The following is a 16,324-nucleotide window of genomic DNA, read 5'->3' as shown; positions in this document are numbered from 1 at the left end:
GGCCTGAAGTCACTAGGACCACGTACGGATGGGAAAGAGGAGGCCCAGGAAAGGGCTGCGACTTGTCCCAAGTCTCAGAGTTTCTCAGGGACGAAATAAAGACTCACGCTCTGAATGTGCCCACTTGTCCCTCCTGTGCCTCCACCTGGGTCCAGCCCCCATCACGGCTGTCCTGGACCAGCGATGTTGCCACTGCTCTGGTCCCAGGCTAAGGGCAGAGCCCCCGCTTCCCGGGCTGTCCTTCCAGAGCAGCCACCAGAGGGCGCCTGTGAGCCCTTGAGGCAGGTCCTGCCCTCCTCTGCCCACAGCCCTCTAGGGCTCCCATCTCCCTGAGGGAAAAGCCCAGGGAAGCCCGCAAGGCCCAGCAGGAACCCGCTACCGTCCCCTCCCTTCCCTTCCCTCCTCCCTCTCTCCCCTTCGCTCATTCTGCTCCAGCCACACAGGCTCCTCACTGTTCCACCAACTTGCCAGGCAGGGCCCTGACCCAGGACCTTTGCACGAGCTGTTTCCTCTGCTCAGAAAATCACCCCAGTCCTCAAGCTCTTCTCATCATGGCCAGCTCCTCTTCCTATGGGTCTTGGCTCTAACACCACCTCCTCAGAGAGGCCCTCTCTGGCCCCTCGGGTCAAAGTTGTCCGTCCTGGAACACTCCATCTCACCGTTCATTTCTTCTGCTATCCCTTCGCTATCTGAAATTATCTCACTTTTTCATGTGATGACTCATTTGCTGTCCCCTCCCCTCCATGTCTGACTGAAAGGAGAGCAATGGTTAGATTGCGTCTGCCTTTGCGTCTACTGTGCTCCAGTGCCTGGAACAATCTGGGTACACAATAGGTGCTCAATAAATGTTCACATGAACGAATGGCCTGTTCACCACAATTGTCCAGTTATTTGCAGCTGGCCCTCGCTTCCATGATCAGAGACTGGCCGTCCACAAAGCCAGCCCACCTCGGCCCAGCCTGGAAGCTGGGCTCCCGGCTCCTCCCTGGGTTTCACTTCAGTGCTGCGAAGCCTCCAGGAAGCCGAACCCAACAAAATCTGAGTCAGCGACTGAAATAACCCTGTATCTGACGGCCTGGGTGACTCAGCCAGGCCCGCCCTCTGGGGCCTCAGGAAACCGAGGAAAGGGCTCGCAGAGTTAATGTTTGACCGAGGCTGCCGGGTGGGAGGGCCAGCAGCTTCCTGGCTCCGCCAGCTCGAGTGCGCCCTTGCTGCACTCCCTCCCTTGAAAATGGTCATTCCTCCACTTCTGACCCGTGTGCTCGTGGGGACCCGAATCCACCCTTTTTGAGCCTGTTTTCCCTATCTGTAAAATGAGCCCAACAGTATAAGCTTCTACCTTGAGGGGGGTCAGTTTTAGGTATTAAAATAGGGTCAGGAGTGCCAGGCTGGCTCAGTGGGTGGAGCATATGACTCTTGAGCTCAGAGTCGTGAGTTCAAGCCCCACCTTGGGCTCAGAGATCACTTTAAAAGTAAAAATAAAATAGAATAGGTGTAGATCTTTAAAGCCTGTGTTATCTGTGAATGTGAATGCCCAGCAAGTGTTAATTCTATTCTTTCTTAAAGGTCTGTGACCCTGAACAAAGATTAACCCCCTCCGTGCCTGCAGTTAATGAGTACTTATGCTGTCCCTGGACCTTCAGGGCCTCGCACAGGATCTGCTGACAACCTTGAAACATCAAACCCACTTCTCAGACGAGAGGTCGAGGCTCGGAGGGCCGAAGGCCCTTGGCCAAGATCACGTGGTCAGATCTGAGCCCAGCGAGGAGGAGAGTGGGGGGCACGACACAAGGCGGGAACCCTTGGCAAAAAAAACCCCAAAAAAACAAAAACAGAGGGACTACAGCAGTAAGTGTTAAATGTCCGCCCGTGTCTTTTCTCTCCGTGTTCTCTGGTTGGAACCAAAACTTTTAGCAAAGCGCATTGCTCAGCAGAAGACTACATTTCCCAAAGTCCCGTGCAGCCGAGGGCCACGTGACCATGCTCTGGCCAATGAAATGAGAGAACCTGTGCACAACTTCCGGTCCATGCTTCACACAAGGAGACGCGAGCTCCTCCCTTCCGGTTCCCTTTTGGGGAAGAGTAGAAGTCTCCCGGAGGAGAACGGCACCGGTAGAAAAGTTCAATAAATATTTATTATAGTTAAAACACAGTACCCACGTCCCCCAGCCCGCTCCCCCCCCCCCGACCACCACCACCCAGGTGAGAATTTGTAAATGCCACAGCCAATCCTGGTCACCCAGCGCGCCGGAAGCTCTTCGGGGCCCATTCTGCACGGTTTCCAGAGAGGGGCAGAAGACGTCACGATCCTCTGCAGCCCCGCAAACGGTGCGGGGCGTCCCCGAGGTCCGGGTCCTCCGGCCCAGCCGCCTGGTCACTCTGCTCCTTGCGTCTTGTCCTCGGGCGCCTGGGCCCCTCTCTGGTTCCACATGTGGTTGTTGAGGCCAAGCTGCACCATCTGGGCGTGGTGGATGATGAGGGGCTGCAGCCCGGGGCTCTGAGGGGGCGCCGGGGCCGCCTGCGGGAAGGCGGGGTGCGGCGGGTAGGTGGGCGCGGGCGAGCCGGCCAGCCACGGAGGCGCAGGGGGTGGCTGGTGGCCCGGCCAGGAGGGAAAGGGCGGGGAGGGGCTCCCGGGGGGCATCTGAGTCCCAAACGGCATGTGGCTGTCGAAGGCCATCCGGAGGGTCTCCATCTGCGCCTGCCAGGACAAGCAGCTCTGGAAGTAAGCCGAGTAGGCGGCGTTCAGCGCTGCCACCTGCTGCCGCTCGCCCTCCAGGTGCCGGCGCTGCTCTTGCAGGGCCCGGACGTCCTGTTCCTTCTTCCAGTTGGCCTTGCGGGCTCGTAGCCTCTGCGCCTTGAAGGTGTTGGCCACCCTCCTGGCGAAGATCTGGGAGCGCTCGTCCAGCCACACCAGGCCGGTGAGCAGGCTGGTCGTGTGGGGACTGAGCGGGGCCTGGGAGCTCTCCAGGGGCAGGAAGGGGATCACGCAGTCTTGCCGCCCAGGCCGCGTGAGGCTGTTCATCAGCGACTGGCTGGCCTGATGCAGGCCCAGGCGGCAGTCGAAGTTGGGGGTGAGCAGCAGGATGGTGAAGGCCGAGTGGTCGATGGCGTCTTGCAGGCAGTGCAGCTCGCCCCGCCCGGGCACCTGGAAATCTTCACAGAAGGTGGCCCCATCAGGGACCCCCAGGGCCTCGAGCCTCTCCCGGACCCTCAGGGCAATGTGTTCATCCGCGGCAACGTGCAGGATCACAAAGTTATAGAATTTCTGCTCGGACTCCAGCTCGGGAGAAGGGGGGCACAGGCTGGAGGAGGCCAGGCCAGTGGAAGGAAGGGTGGCTGGAGAAGGGCGGGGAGGGGACGTCCTCGGGGGTGAGGGTGGAGGTGGGCTGGCGCTGGCCACCTGGGAAGCGGTATCTTCTACAGGAAGTGGGAGTGGGCTCTGGCCCTTGTCAGGCCAAGTGTTTCTGGAGGGCAAGGAGAGAGATTTGGGGGCTGCCAACGCATCGGTGCACTCCACCGGGTAGTGGGTGCTGATTTCCAGAGCTCTGGGGGGGTCAGGCTGGCCAGCAGAGCTTGCATCTGGGACCAGCTCAGTAAGCCTAGGGGCTGCGCTGTTTGGTGGCATCCGGGAGCTGGTAGTCTCCCCAGGCGAGGGGCTAGCAGTCTCCTCCAGTGGGGGGCTGGCAGTCTCCCCCGATGGGGGGCTGGCTGTCTCTCCTGATGAGGGGCTGACAGTCTCCCCTTGTGGGGGGTTGGCAGTCTCTGCTGATGGGGGGCTGACAGTCTCAACTGACGGTGGCCAGCTCACCTCCTGAGGCTCCTGGCAGCCCGGGGGGGCAGGCTCGGGCACCAGACTGGCCTGGGGCTCGTCACACAGCTTGCTGGGCCCATGGCAGCTGCGGTGATGGCTGAGAAAGGGCATGGTGGGCGACTGGCTGATTTCCAGATTGCTGGCCAGGGAGGCGGGGCTGCCAGTGGATCTCAGGGAACGCCCTCTGCTCCAGCCTGAAAGGTGCTCTATGGGCTGTGGAAGGCTGCGGGTGCCTGAGGGTGACACTGAGGATGGTGGCAGGCAGCCCAGATCAGAGTGAAGGGGCTGGAAGCTCTCTGGGTCCCCGATGATGCCCCACCCACACCGGTCCTGGGCCTCTCCCTGGAGCTCGGCGAGCCGGTGGTCATCCCTGGAGCTGAACGTATGGAGGGCGGCCTGGTAGGCCATGTCCCGCATAGTGGCTGGGCACAGCTTCTCCTCGGCGAGCAGGTGGTATACCCGGGCAACTGCCCAGGACAAGTCTGGGGGCTCCTCTGGGACCTCGGCGCTGTCCATGCCGGCCCACTGGCGCGCCACGAGCCGGGCCACAGCGTCCGCCTTCAGTGCTTCCAGGGAGATCCTGGCCTCGGTCTCCTGGCCCAGCTTCAGGAGCACCATGGCGTGCAGGAGGTCCGCCCCCCGGCAGCCCGGGCGCAGGGTCTTCAGCTTGTGCTTAAGGTGCAAGAGCTTGCCCTCCCCTGCGGCACCTAGAATGTCAAAGGCGCTGGAGAGCGACAGGTCCGCGCAGGCCATGGGCGTCGGTGGGTGCGGCCTCGGGCAGCAGAAGCACGGGGTGGTGGAGGCATGTTCCACAGCACCTGGCTTCCTGCATGCTCGGAGTCCCCTACGTGCTCACCATACCGAGTCCCATGGGGGACACTGCAGTAGACCTGGGAAGCAAGAGAGACACGGTCACCTCCAGAAAAGGGGCAGTTCTGGGAAGTGGCCCAGACCCCTCTCCCCCACCTGCCTGCCTTCCAATGCCACCACGACCTATCAGGGTGACCTTGGGAAAGATGCGTCACCTCCCGCCACCTCCATTTCCTCCTCTGCAAGATGAGAGCAGTCAGCACTTGCCCGGTGTCACCCAACAGGTGCACACTACTATTTCCCCCTTTGCAAATGAGAAAAGTGTGCCAGAGAAGGGAAGTCACTTACCGCAAGTCGCACAGCCGGTGGGTGACAGAGCTGGGACTTGAACCTGTGAAATCTGGCTCCAGAGGCTGAGTGCCCAACCACAAAACTATACTGCCTATTGGAAATAAGAATATGCTCACTCATGGGATCATTTCAGGGAACTGTGCTGCCTTCACATACGGAAAGTTCTGAGCCGGATGACCAGAAGTCGGTAGGCACTCAGTACGTGTTCGCTAGGGAGGTAACCGGGCTCCCAGACGGTCCCCAGTGGCCTCCGTCCTGGTGTTCACAGCCCAGGGCGGTGCTTCCAGCGGTGAGTCAGAGCCGACCGCTGTGCCTGACGGACTCCAGCATTAGTGAGGGGCTGTCACTGGTGACTTCAGGTTATAAGACCTGGCTCTCAGTACTCTCTGTCACCCTGTCGGGGGGAAGCCTCATTGTGAGCAGCCTCTGGAGAGGCCCATGTGGTGAGGAACTGACGCCTCCCTCTGTCAGCCACATGAGGGAACGTCTTGGACTCCGGGGAACTCTGGCCCCGGCCGAGCCTTCAGATGAGGCAGCCCTGGCCAACAGCTTGACCGCGACCTTGTGAGAGCTCCAAGCTTCCAGAGCCACCCAACTCATCTTCCTCCAGATTCCTGACACCGAGGAACTGTGTGAGAGGATACCTATTTGTGGTTTTTACACCACGACATTCTGGGGTAATTTACACAGCAACGGCTAATTGCTGCCGGTAGTGATGTTGGCATGAGGAGCTAACCATCACTGAGGCCAGCTCCAGGCCTGACAGTGCTGCCAAGCCATTTGGAGACTATTCCTTACTCTCCATGTCTCAAAAACTGCCAGGCTGGTTCCGACCTCGGGCTCCTCGCAAGCGCTGTTCCCTCTGCTTGGAGCGCTCCTTCTTCAGACGTTTGCCTGAGGGACGCTAGTCTCATCATTCGGCTCTCAGCACAATGGCGCTGGCTTGGGGGCCCTGAACGACCCCACTGTCCTTCCCAGTCTGTCTCTCCCACATCACCTTGTTCCCCACCAGTGTGTCACTGGGTGAACTTTTCTTGTGTGTTAGACTTTTCACCCTTTTCACACTTTCCACATGCCTTCTGACCCCCGGGGACCCGAGGATGGGGCTGAGGTTCTCCCAACGCTGCTGGCTCACTGAACCACAGAGCGGGGACCTAAGCTCGTGGAATGAATGAATGAGGCCAGAACTCCTATCCTCCCAATGCTGTGGATGAAAAAACAGGCACAAAAAATGCCTTTCAGGGCATCTGGGTGGCTGTGTCAGTGAAGTGTCTGTCTTCGGCTCAGGTCATGATCTCAGGGTCCTGGGATCGAGTTCTGCATCGGGCTCCCTGCTCAGCCAGGGAGCCTGCTTCTCCCTCTCCCTCTGCCCCTGCTCCTGTGCTCTCTCTCTCTTGCTCTCACTCTGTCTCTCAAATAAATAAATAAAATCTGAAAAGAAAAGAAAAGAAAAGAAAAGAAAAGAAAAGAAAAGAAAAGAAAAGGAAAGGAAAGGAAAGAAAAGAAAAGAAAAGAAAAGAAAAAAGACCTTTCCCAAGGGCATGCCACAGGGTGCTAGGGAGAATGTTCCAAATCCCATAACGGAGGTCCCCAGGTGCTCAAATCACATCATATTCAGACTTAGGGGAAAAAAAACAACACAATAACAACAGACCACGACTTCAGATCCATTCCAGGAGACTGAGAACCCTTTACATGCCCTTCAGCTGGGCTAGGGCTTCTGTGTGGTCCCGCCCTAGCACCCATGACGACACCCCTAGAGCCTAGAGCAGTGCTTCTCAACCAAGAACACCTCAGACCGCCAACACCCTGCCCCCCACCATTGATAATGTCTGGGGGCATCGAAGGTTGTCACGACCGCAGGGAAAGGTGCTCCTGGCATCGGGTAGGTGCGGCCAGGGATGCGCTCACTCCCCCTCCCCTGACAGAGGGTGACGCAGCCCCAAGTGTTGCTCAGAGCTGACATTGAGGATCCTGGTCCTCAAAAGCTGACTCATGGATCACAGACCGTGAATCACAGACCTCAGTGCAGAAATGATTCAGGATTTTTTTTTCTTAATCATTTTGAGTAGATGCAGGTCACTGGGGCCCCAGGGTCAAGGTCAAAGATTCCAGGAAGGTCAGACACAGGCCAGAAAGAGCATGGAGAGAGGCAGCAGTGGGGGCAGAAGTGCAAGGGGGACAGGACTGAGCTCCCACCAGGAGCCGGGCAGAAGAGAAGTGGCCAAGAAGGGGCAGAGGGGGTGGTGCTGGGGGGAAGGATGTAGAGAGGCGAGTGGCTGTCTGGCTGTTTCAGAAATAGAAGTGGCCCGATATGCTGACATGCGGACTTGGGGGGGTGAAAAGCACAGACACCCCCCCCCCCCATGCAACTGACTTCCTTGTGTGGAGGACAGACAACCGACAGATGAGTGACATTCACAGCACATCAGCTGGGAATAAATGCTGTGGAGAAACATGAAGATGGAAGGAGGGTCACGAACCCTGAGAATCGGGGTGGGGGTGTTCACAGTTTTAAACAACATGGTTCAAGAAGGCCTTGATGACAAGAGAGATTTCAACAGGACATACAAACGTGACCCAGAGGGATAGCTGAGGGAAGAGAGTCCCGGCAAAGGGAGCAGCATGTGCAAAGGCCCTGGGGCAGGACCAGCCCAGAGTGATGGAGGAGCAGTGAGGTCGCCCACTTGGCTGAGTGAGTGAGGGGGAGAGAGGGAGGAGGGGGGCAGGGAGGGGATCCAGCAGGGCTATGTGGGCCGTGGGGAGGACTTGGGCTTTCACACAGAGGTGGGACCTAAAAATTTTGAACCATCTTAGACCTGACTAAATGCGGTGGCTGTGACTTATGTGTGTGGCCATGAGGAAAAACAACTCCACGGGGCCACATCAGCTAACACTTCGAGACAAGCCAGAAATGCAGAGTTTCAGGAAACTGCTAAGTTTGGCCAAGTTCACAAGCAATTCAAATATTCTTTTAAAGACTTATTTATATATTTATTTGAGAGAGAGAAAGAGAGAGCGCTTGAGCGGGGGAGAGAGGGAGAGAGAATCCCAAGCAGACTCTGCGCTGAGCGCACAGCCCCACGTGGGCCTCAGTCTCACGCCCCTGAGATCACGACCTGAGCTGGAACCGAGAGTCAGAGGCTCAATTGACTGTGCCCCCCGGGTGCCCCTCAAATATTTTTGAGAGACCTTGGGAGCTTAAAAAAAAAAGGGTGTGGGGCGCCTGGGTGGCACAGCGGTTAAGCGTCTGCCTTCGGCTCAGGGCGTGATCCCGGCGTTATGGGATCGAGCCCCACATCAGGCTCTTCCGCTATGAGCCTGCTTCTTCCTCTCCCGCTCCCCCTGCTTGTGTTCCCTCTCTCGCTGGCTGTCTCTCTCTGTCAAATAAATAAATAAAATCTTTAAAAAAAAAAAAGGGTGGGCCCATATGCAATCTATGGAGTAAGAACTCCACACATATTTGTTGCATGATACATAATGAAGTGTGTGAGAAGGAGGAAGGAAAACATTCATTCGAGGAGGAATTTCCCAGCATCTGCCAGGTTTTGGGCACCGCTGAACCTACCAGGACAGAGAGAAGAAAACAGAAACAGCTCTTTGCTTTTAGAGCTGCCAGTCCAGCGGGCACGATATTTATATAGCGTATGTCTGTATAGTGTATGCACAATAGGGCGGTAAAGTGGATACGTGTGTATATAATACTTAACCTAGCAGACCCTTCCCCGAGGACCTACTCTAGGCCACTGGTCTTCCTGCGGTTCTTCAAACTCGCCAGGCACGGTCCTGCCTCGGGACCTTTATTCTGGCTGTTCCCTCTGCCCGCAACACTTTTGCCAAGTACCCCCACCGCTCACTGTCTGTCCTCCTGCAGACTCTTTTAAAATCAAGATTGGCTTGAGGATGGGGCGCCTGGATGGCTCCGTCGGTAGAGTGTGTGTGACTCTTGATCTCTGGGTCGTGAGTTCAAGCCCCACGTGGGGTGTAAAGATTAGTTTAAAAAAAAAAAACTGCAAAGAACTACCTAGAACAGAGACCAATGACATTCCAGACACTCTGCATAACTGCCCTGGACAGACGTCACTGGCTGTTTTCATATTCTTGGCACACACCACCGCGTGGCCACTGACCGCCCACTGAGGGGCTGCAGCCGTGCCCGCGTCGCCTGCAGCGCTGAAAATATTCACTTTCTGGCCCTTTACGGGAAACTGGCATGTGACTTTTTTCTCCACTAAGATGGCCCGCCGAGTGACAGCTACTGGGCACCCCTGGATGTAACCACACAGCCCAATGCCTCTCTCTTTGGCCCATATAATCATTGCAAAGCATAATGGGCTATTCCTGGCTGAACTGGGTCTCCGTGAAGAATTCACGGGCTGGAGCCCTAAGCCCCGGGACCTCAGAATGTAACTGCATTTGGGAATAGAGTTTTACAGGGGTGCTGAAGTTAAAATGACTTCATTAGGGTGGGTCCTAATTCAGTATGACTAGTGTCCTTGCAAGAAGTGGAGGGGAGGACACAGACGCGCACTGAGTCATGACCCGTGAGGACACGGGGGCGGGGGGGGGGGACTCGGGGTCAGCACGCCCAGGAGAGACGCCTCGGAAGGAACCAAACCTGCCCCCAGCTTGATCTCAGACCGCCGGCCTCCTGAGTCGTGAGACCACACGCCCCTGGTGTGCAGGCCGCCCCGTCTGTATTTTAAGGCAGCGACGTGTGGCTACTGAGCCTTAAAAATGGAGCCACTGGCACTAAGGAGAAACCGAATTTTAAAGTGGGTTCATTTTTAAATAATCAAAATTGAAATTGATAAGCCGAGGCAGCGTCAAATATTCTCTCCCTGTGGAACACAGTCTTGTCCTGGAAGGACCAGATTTCCCTTAGAAACTGTTGAAAATACAGCGTGGGAATCGAGATCCGGTAAAACAGACACCAGATTTTGAAGAATTAGCACGTGCGCGTGCGTACACACACACACACACTCACAGGTAGGTAAGATGCCTCACTGGTAAAGTTTTATATCGGTTACACGTTGGCTCTATTACCACACATAGGATATATTGAGAGAATGATTTTTACCTGTTTCACTTTTCCTTTTGTTCATAGAGCTGCCGGGAAGTGTACAGAGAAGGGTTTAGACGTTGGCAGCACGACCCTGTAAGGCTGGGATCATCAGCGTTTTTGACGCAGGAAATACGGAGCTCCGAGGAAGCAGCCTCGGGTGACGGCTCCGACGCCGCGCGGCTCCCTGGGGCCCGGGAGGCAGGCTGCGGGGTAGCGGCTTGCTCCCTAGTGCAGGTGCAGGTGAGCAGTAAGACACAGAGACGGCGTATGGCTCCTCCTAGCTGTGAGGTGAGCTCCGGGTCAGCTGCCTAACGGGATAGAAACGACGTTCAAGATCGACTCCCGCAAGTCTTTTTGAAATTAGCAAGATCGCTGCTTGGAACGTGGTCTGATATCCTCCCTCAACAGCAACGACTCACAGATCCACTGTATATACAACTTAAAAGGAGAAAAACCCAGATGTGTTGACATGTGCCCTCCAATTTTTTAAAGATTTTATTTATTTATTTGAGAGAGAGCGCTGGAGAGCACAAGCAGGGGGAGCAGCAGAGGGAGAGGGAGAAGCAGGCTCCCCACTGAGCAGGGAGCCGATGCGGGGCTCGATCCCAGGACCCTGGGATCACGACCTGAGAGGAAGGCAGACGCTTCACTGACTGAGCCACCCAGGCACCCCCCCCCCCCGTGCCCTCCAATGTTTAACAGATAAAAGGCACAGGGGCACCCGGGAGAGGGCACGGGGAGGGCGGGGCTGGACGGCACGTTCTGTTCCACGCTGTGTTCGCTCTGAAAATTCATCAAGTTCAAGACTTCGTATTTGTGTCCTATTCTGAATTCAGGTTTTACGTCAATAAATTAAAAGAAAAAAGTTCAGGACGCCTGGGTGACTCAGTCGGTTGGAAGTCTGGCTTCGGCTCAGGTCATGCCCCTGGGGTTCTGGGATCGATCCCTGCTTTGGGCTCCGTGCTCAGCAGGGCGTCTGCTTCTCCCTCTCGCTCTGCCCCTCCCCAACCCCTGCTCATGCTCTCTTTTGCTCTGTCAAATAAATAAATAAATAAAGTCTTTAAAAAAAATAATAAAAGGAAAAAAATTCAAAAAGAGTTCTCCAACTCTGCTCCCGGCAACAATGTAGCCAGCGAGAACAGAGCAGCGGCTGTCCTTGTCCGAGGGCCAACGTCCGCCTCACCCATGGGAGGCCCACCTGAAGTGAGTCACCTCCCAGGGCAAGAGAGAGCAGTCGGTAGGCAAAAAATGCCCTTGGGGTTCCAATCTCAGCTCCACCACTCCCAGGCTAGGCCCTTGAGCAGGCCATGTGCACATGGGTGCCTCAGTGTTCTCATCTCTGAAATGTGTGCAATGGGCAGCCCTATCTGCTGGCGTCGTCATGGATTGAAGGGGGTCACACATTACAGCCGTTGGAGCGGGGCCTGGCACTCCGTGGGTGCTCCGTGGGCATTCACATGCATGACTGCTGCCTGCTTCCAGCAGCCTCCGGACTTGGAGGCCCCCCCAGGGAAGGCTCAGGCTCTGAGCCAAGATCAGAAGCAGCAAGACAGGACCGCCCCGCCTGCATTCCTGGAAAATATCGGAAGCCACACACGTTCTCCATCTCCCCACCTCCCCACCTACCGACCTGAGTCCTGACTCAGGGGCTGCACCAGCTTTGCCTGCCTCCCAGGACCAGCCTCCAGTCTGTCCCCCATCCACCCGCCCTGCCCTGCCCAGCTCCCACCCCTGCCTGCCACAAACCCGGCTCTCATTCTGCCCCACCCTCACGGCCTCCAGGGCAGAGTCCACTGCACACCCCACAGCATGGGCGCCTGGTAGGATGAAAGTACCCACAGGGTGGGGGGCCTCGCTCCGCCACCGCCCGTTTGTGGTGTCCGCTTACATCAGTTTCCTCAGAACCTGAAAGGGGCGCTCCCCAGGAGCCGGAGCTCAGCGTAACAACATAATAAAGCATAAGAATGAATAAAACTTGGCAGAACTTATTTTTTCCTTCTTCTTTTTAAAACACTTTTAAGCACATCTGGACTCATGCTCATTCCCTCCTCTTCTCCTCTCCCACAGTCGCCAATGTCTCTCTGTGCGTGGGCAAGTTTTCACTGAGCACCTACTATGTGCAAAGACCTGTTGTAGCTGCCGTTGCGGCCCACGGTGCACAGAGACCCTGCCCTCGCAGAGCTCACAGGCCAGCTGGGGGAGACCGATAATAGATGAGAGACTGATGCACTGCAGAGAATGAGAAGTTCATGGAGAAAATGAAACAGGGTGTAGTAGTGAGGAACAGGAGAAAGGCTACTGAGGAGTGAGGGAGGCCTCTGGGAGGAAGTGAGAGGGAGCTGAGATCTGAAAGAGGGAAGGGAGTGATTCAGGTGAAGATCTGGGGGAAGAGAGTTTCAGGCAGCAGGAATAGCACGTGCAAAGGTCCTGGGGTAGGACAGAGGCTGGTGTGTTGGAGGAACAATGAGGACGCCCGTGTGGTTGCAGCAGAGTGAGCGAAGAGGAGAGGGGCACGGGGGCAGGTCGTGCGGGGGGGGGGGGGCTTGGGGGCAGGGGGGAGGTGGGAGGCCTGGAAGGCTGTGGGCTGAGGACGTTGGGGCCTGATTCAGGGGCTCAGGGGCGTCCTCCTGTGGCTGCTTCAGGGAGAACGGACTTGGGGGCGGGGCAGGAGTCTGGGGCCTGAGTGGTAACCATCTGCTCAGGCAAGCAATGATGGGGGCTGGACCCAGTGGGGGTCTCCAGGAAGGTGGGGAATGGTTGGATTTGTGGATAATTTGGAGAAAGGGAGAGGCACAGGAGGAGGCAAGGAGGGCACCTGGGCTTTGGTCCCAAATGCTTGAGTCAGGAAATGTGGAAGAGATGGTTTGTGATTAGGAGGGAGAAATCAGAGGTGTCTCAGGCAGAAATCATTTGATGGGTCTTCCCTGTGGCCCCTGTCGCCTCCCTGACCCTCCCATCCAACCATACCTCTCCTTAAATGCACCATACTTGATCCTGCCTCAGGGCCTTTGCATCGGCTGTGCCCTCAGCCTAGGACACCGTTCCCCAGATAGCTGCATGGCTGGCTCCCCTGCCTCCTTTAGTTCGCAGCTCAAATGTCACTTCCTCATCAAGGTCAACCTTGGCCACCCTGCCTAAAACTGAAGCCCATTCCCCCACACTCCTTGCTTTATTTTTCTCCTTCCGACTTCTCCTTACCTGACACTACAGATTCACCAACTTTCTTTGTTGAGAAGGCATCACTTCCCACCTGAGTCAGCACCACTAAAACAGGGAGCTTCATTTGTCTTGTTCACAGCTACATCTAATGACTGGCACACAGGAGGCGCTTAATAAATGCTGACTGACTGGATCAATCAGTGAATGGACAGAACAGCACCTGGCACACAGTAAGCGCTCAATAAATGTTTCCTGCTGAATCGTCTCCCCAACAAGACAAAAAGTCTAATGTGCTCCCACTGGGACTGGCGTGGAGTCGAGGCGCCCTTCACTCCTCTGGGCTGATTAAGAAACGTGACAGGACATGGAAGACAAAACGTCGCCAGACTGTCCCTGAAAAGTCTGCAGGAGCGGGAAAGCGCCTTCGGTCACTCCGTGTTTACCGAGCACCCACTAGGCAGCGGCGCCCGATGAAGCACACTGTTTTGACGTTAGGACTGTTTTGACGGCCCTTGTGCACATCAGAAGGGAGGCACAGAGAGGGAGCACCCCCTGCCCTGGGTCACACAGATGGAAAGTAAGGGGGCAGGAATTTAAACCAGGCAGCGGGGCTCCAGGGCCCTCACCCTTATTCACGGAGTATGGACTGTGCACGGCCCCTTTCCGCGCCCGGATCTGAGGAATCCTCAAGCCAGGCCAACGGAGAAGCTGCAGGATACCCGCTCTCCACGTCGGGCACACCTCGCCTTGACCATTCACGGTTTTTGCTTATTTTCTCGACCTTGTGAGGGCACGACTTTGCCCCTGCTGTGTGCTCACACGGACAGCAGGTTCTTAGTCAGTAGTTGCTGAAGGACATGCCCCTATTTCGAGGTGGAGACAGAGGCCCAGGCGGGAGCCCCCTGCACCCACCTACCCACCCCCAGAGGCCGGAACCTACACCCCGGGCCTCCAGCTTGCCTGGGCGTCTCGGCGGGGCCTCCTACTTCAGCCACAGGGAAAGGGAAGAAATGGGGGGGGGCCCCCCCGTGAGGACCTCCTGGGGCTACCCAGGTCTGAGTGGTGACGGCAGCCAGCACTGGGCCGACTGGCAGTGGCTCCTAGGCGGGTAGCAACCAACCCCAAACCCCACCGGAAGGGGTGGAGGTGTGGGGCCTGGAGATTCTCAGATCTCCGCTGATGAGGGCCCGAGCCCAGGGAAGCACGCTCCTGCCTCCGGCCGCAGGAGGGGGGTCCCGAGAGCCCCTGGGAAAAGTGGATTCAGGGTTCGGAAGGGGCTGGGGGGAGGGGCGGCGCAGGCGGGGCAGGAAGAAGGGGGGCGGGGGGGCGCAGAAGGCTCCAAGCTCTGGGAAGAATCAGAAACGTGTGTGTGTGTGTGTGTGTGTGTGTGTGTGTGTGTGTAATGGGCTGTACCGGAGGAGAATGGGGGGGGGGTTGGGGAGAGGTACCGGATGTTAGGGAGAAATCGGGATGTCGGAGAGGAATTCTGGGTGTGGGGAGTTGGAGAGAAATCGGTGGCCTTCGGAAAGAATTGGGATGTTGAGGGGGGGACCCAGGAAGGTGGGAAGGAATCCGCGAGGGTGGCGCGGACTTCGAGGTGTCGGAAAGGAATTCGGGGTGTTGGGGAGAGATCTGGGGTGCTGGGGAGCAATATGGGGAGGAGGATGAGGAGAAATCAGGGGGTCGGGGAGGACCAAGGCCACCCGGGAGAGGAGCTGAGCGCTGAGGGGGGCACCGAACAAGGGGCGCGACGGCACCATGAGCGGGGCGGGGGAGGGAGGAGGTGGTGTGCAGCTGGTCGCGAACCCGAGGGAGGAACCGCAGCCTCCCCAGCCCAACCCAGCCGGCGCTCGTCCCCTCGCCACCTACCCGGGATCCCGCTCCATCGGTGGTCGGCGCGGGGGGGGCTGGCGGCCTGGGCGGCCTGGCGACGGTGCCCGCGGGTGGCCAGGCGCGGAGGGTGCGCGGGCGGCTCCACCCACTCCCGCCCCCCCCCTCCGCCCGCCCCTTCCGCGTCCCGCGGGGAGCCAGGCAGGAAGGTGAGGTCACACTTTACCCGCGGGACAGGGAAAGTCCCCGAGGCGCCCCGCAGCGACACCCTGCGCCCCCCAGTCGTGGGCTGCCGCCTTCGGAGACTTTGGGCACGTCCTGCGCGGGCGCTTCGGCCCACGGGAGGGACAGAGCCTCACCCTCAGGGCGCCCGCAGTCTAGGGAGAGCGTAACTACAATTTAAAAATTAGATCATCTCAACTAGTGATAATGCTTTCCACGGAATAGAACAGGGGGATAGGGTAATACTGGGGGAGGGCTACCCGAAATTAGCCACCCCGGAGGGGCTTGGGCATCCCCAGGTGGCTGGAAGAGGGGCAGCCGAGATGGCATATCTTGAAGCTGCAAACGCATTTAAAAATTCATAAGGGGCCCTAACCTTTTGGGGGTCCCGGACCTGGTGCACACCTGTCCACTGGGCATAGTTAAGATGTGGGACCATCACACTTTTAGGGACCCACGAAAATGTTTTCATTTCTTTTCAAATCGGAAAGAAAACGATGAATATGGTCCATCCTGGATTATATTCGTCTTTATACCAACACAGTTGGAAATATAATTTTTATTCATTTATTTATTTTAGTGGACAGAGGACCTATGAACGTCATAATGCCTTTGACTGGGTGTCTTTGTCAATTTGGAGAAGCTCCCAGCGTCTTCTCAAAATACCATTTGCAGATGCGTGGGACAAAATACAAGAAGTTACAAGAAAGTCCATTATGTTGAAATACATTTATTAAAATATTTTTTTAAAATGACTTAGTGATCCGTTATCACTAAATGGGTAAACACAAGTTGGTCCATCCATACGTGGGACTATTATTATTCAGCCTTCAAAAAGAAGGAAATCGGATATCTGCTACAGCGTGGATGGACCCTGGGGACATCATGCTTAGTGAAATAAGGCAGACACAAAAGGACAAATCCTGTCTGATTCCACTCATAGGAAGTCCCTAGAAGAGTCCAATTTATAGAAACAGGAAGTAGATGGTGGGAGCCAGGGGCTGGGGGAGGGGGTGGGGAGTTAGTGCTGAACGGGGACAGAGGTTCAGTTTGGGAAGACGGAAGGTTCTGGAGAT

General features: G+C 56.8%; 1 protein-coding gene across 3 annotated transcripts; it reads right to left on the bottom strand.

Annotated features, from left to right (window-relative positions):
• Positions 1-2,166: 2,166 nt before the first annotated feature.
• On the bottom strand, positions 2,167-15,185 carry TICAM1 (TIR domain containing adaptor molecule 1). 3 transcript variants are annotated; one of them, XM_045804326.2, is made up of 4 exons: positions 15,066-15,185; positions 10,053-10,345; positions 4,970-5,063; positions 2,167-4,701 (listed from the first exon to the last, which is right to left on the bottom strand). In XM_045804326.2, the coding sequence occupies exon 4, from the start codon at positions 4,562-4,564 to the stop codon at positions 2,375-2,377; it is 2,190 nt and encodes a 729-aa protein (XP_045660282.2). In that variant the 5' UTR covers positions 4,565-4,701; positions 4,970-5,063; positions 10,053-10,345; positions 15,066-15,185; the 3' UTR covers positions 2,167-2,374. The 3 variants fall into 3 exon arrangements, with proteins under 3 accessions (XP_045660282.2, XP_045660281.2, XP_045660283.2); XM_045804325.2 differs by lacking the exon at positions 4,970-5,063; XM_045804327.2 differs by lacking the exons at positions 4,970-5,063; positions 10,053-10,345 and having other exon boundaries at positions 15,066-15,178.
• Positions 15,186-16,324: the final 1,139 nt, after the last annotated feature.

This window comes from Ursus americanus, chromosome 14 (assembly GCF_024610735.1).
Source record: "Ursus americanus isolate L20-20 chromosome 14, mUrsAme1.1.p, whole genome shotgun sequence".
Lineage (NCBI taxonomy): Eukaryota > Metazoa > Chordata > Mammalia > Carnivora > Ursidae > Ursus > Ursus americanus.
Note: the sequence above shows the minus strand (reverse complement) of the source record. Positions and strands in the feature narration are given on the sequence as shown.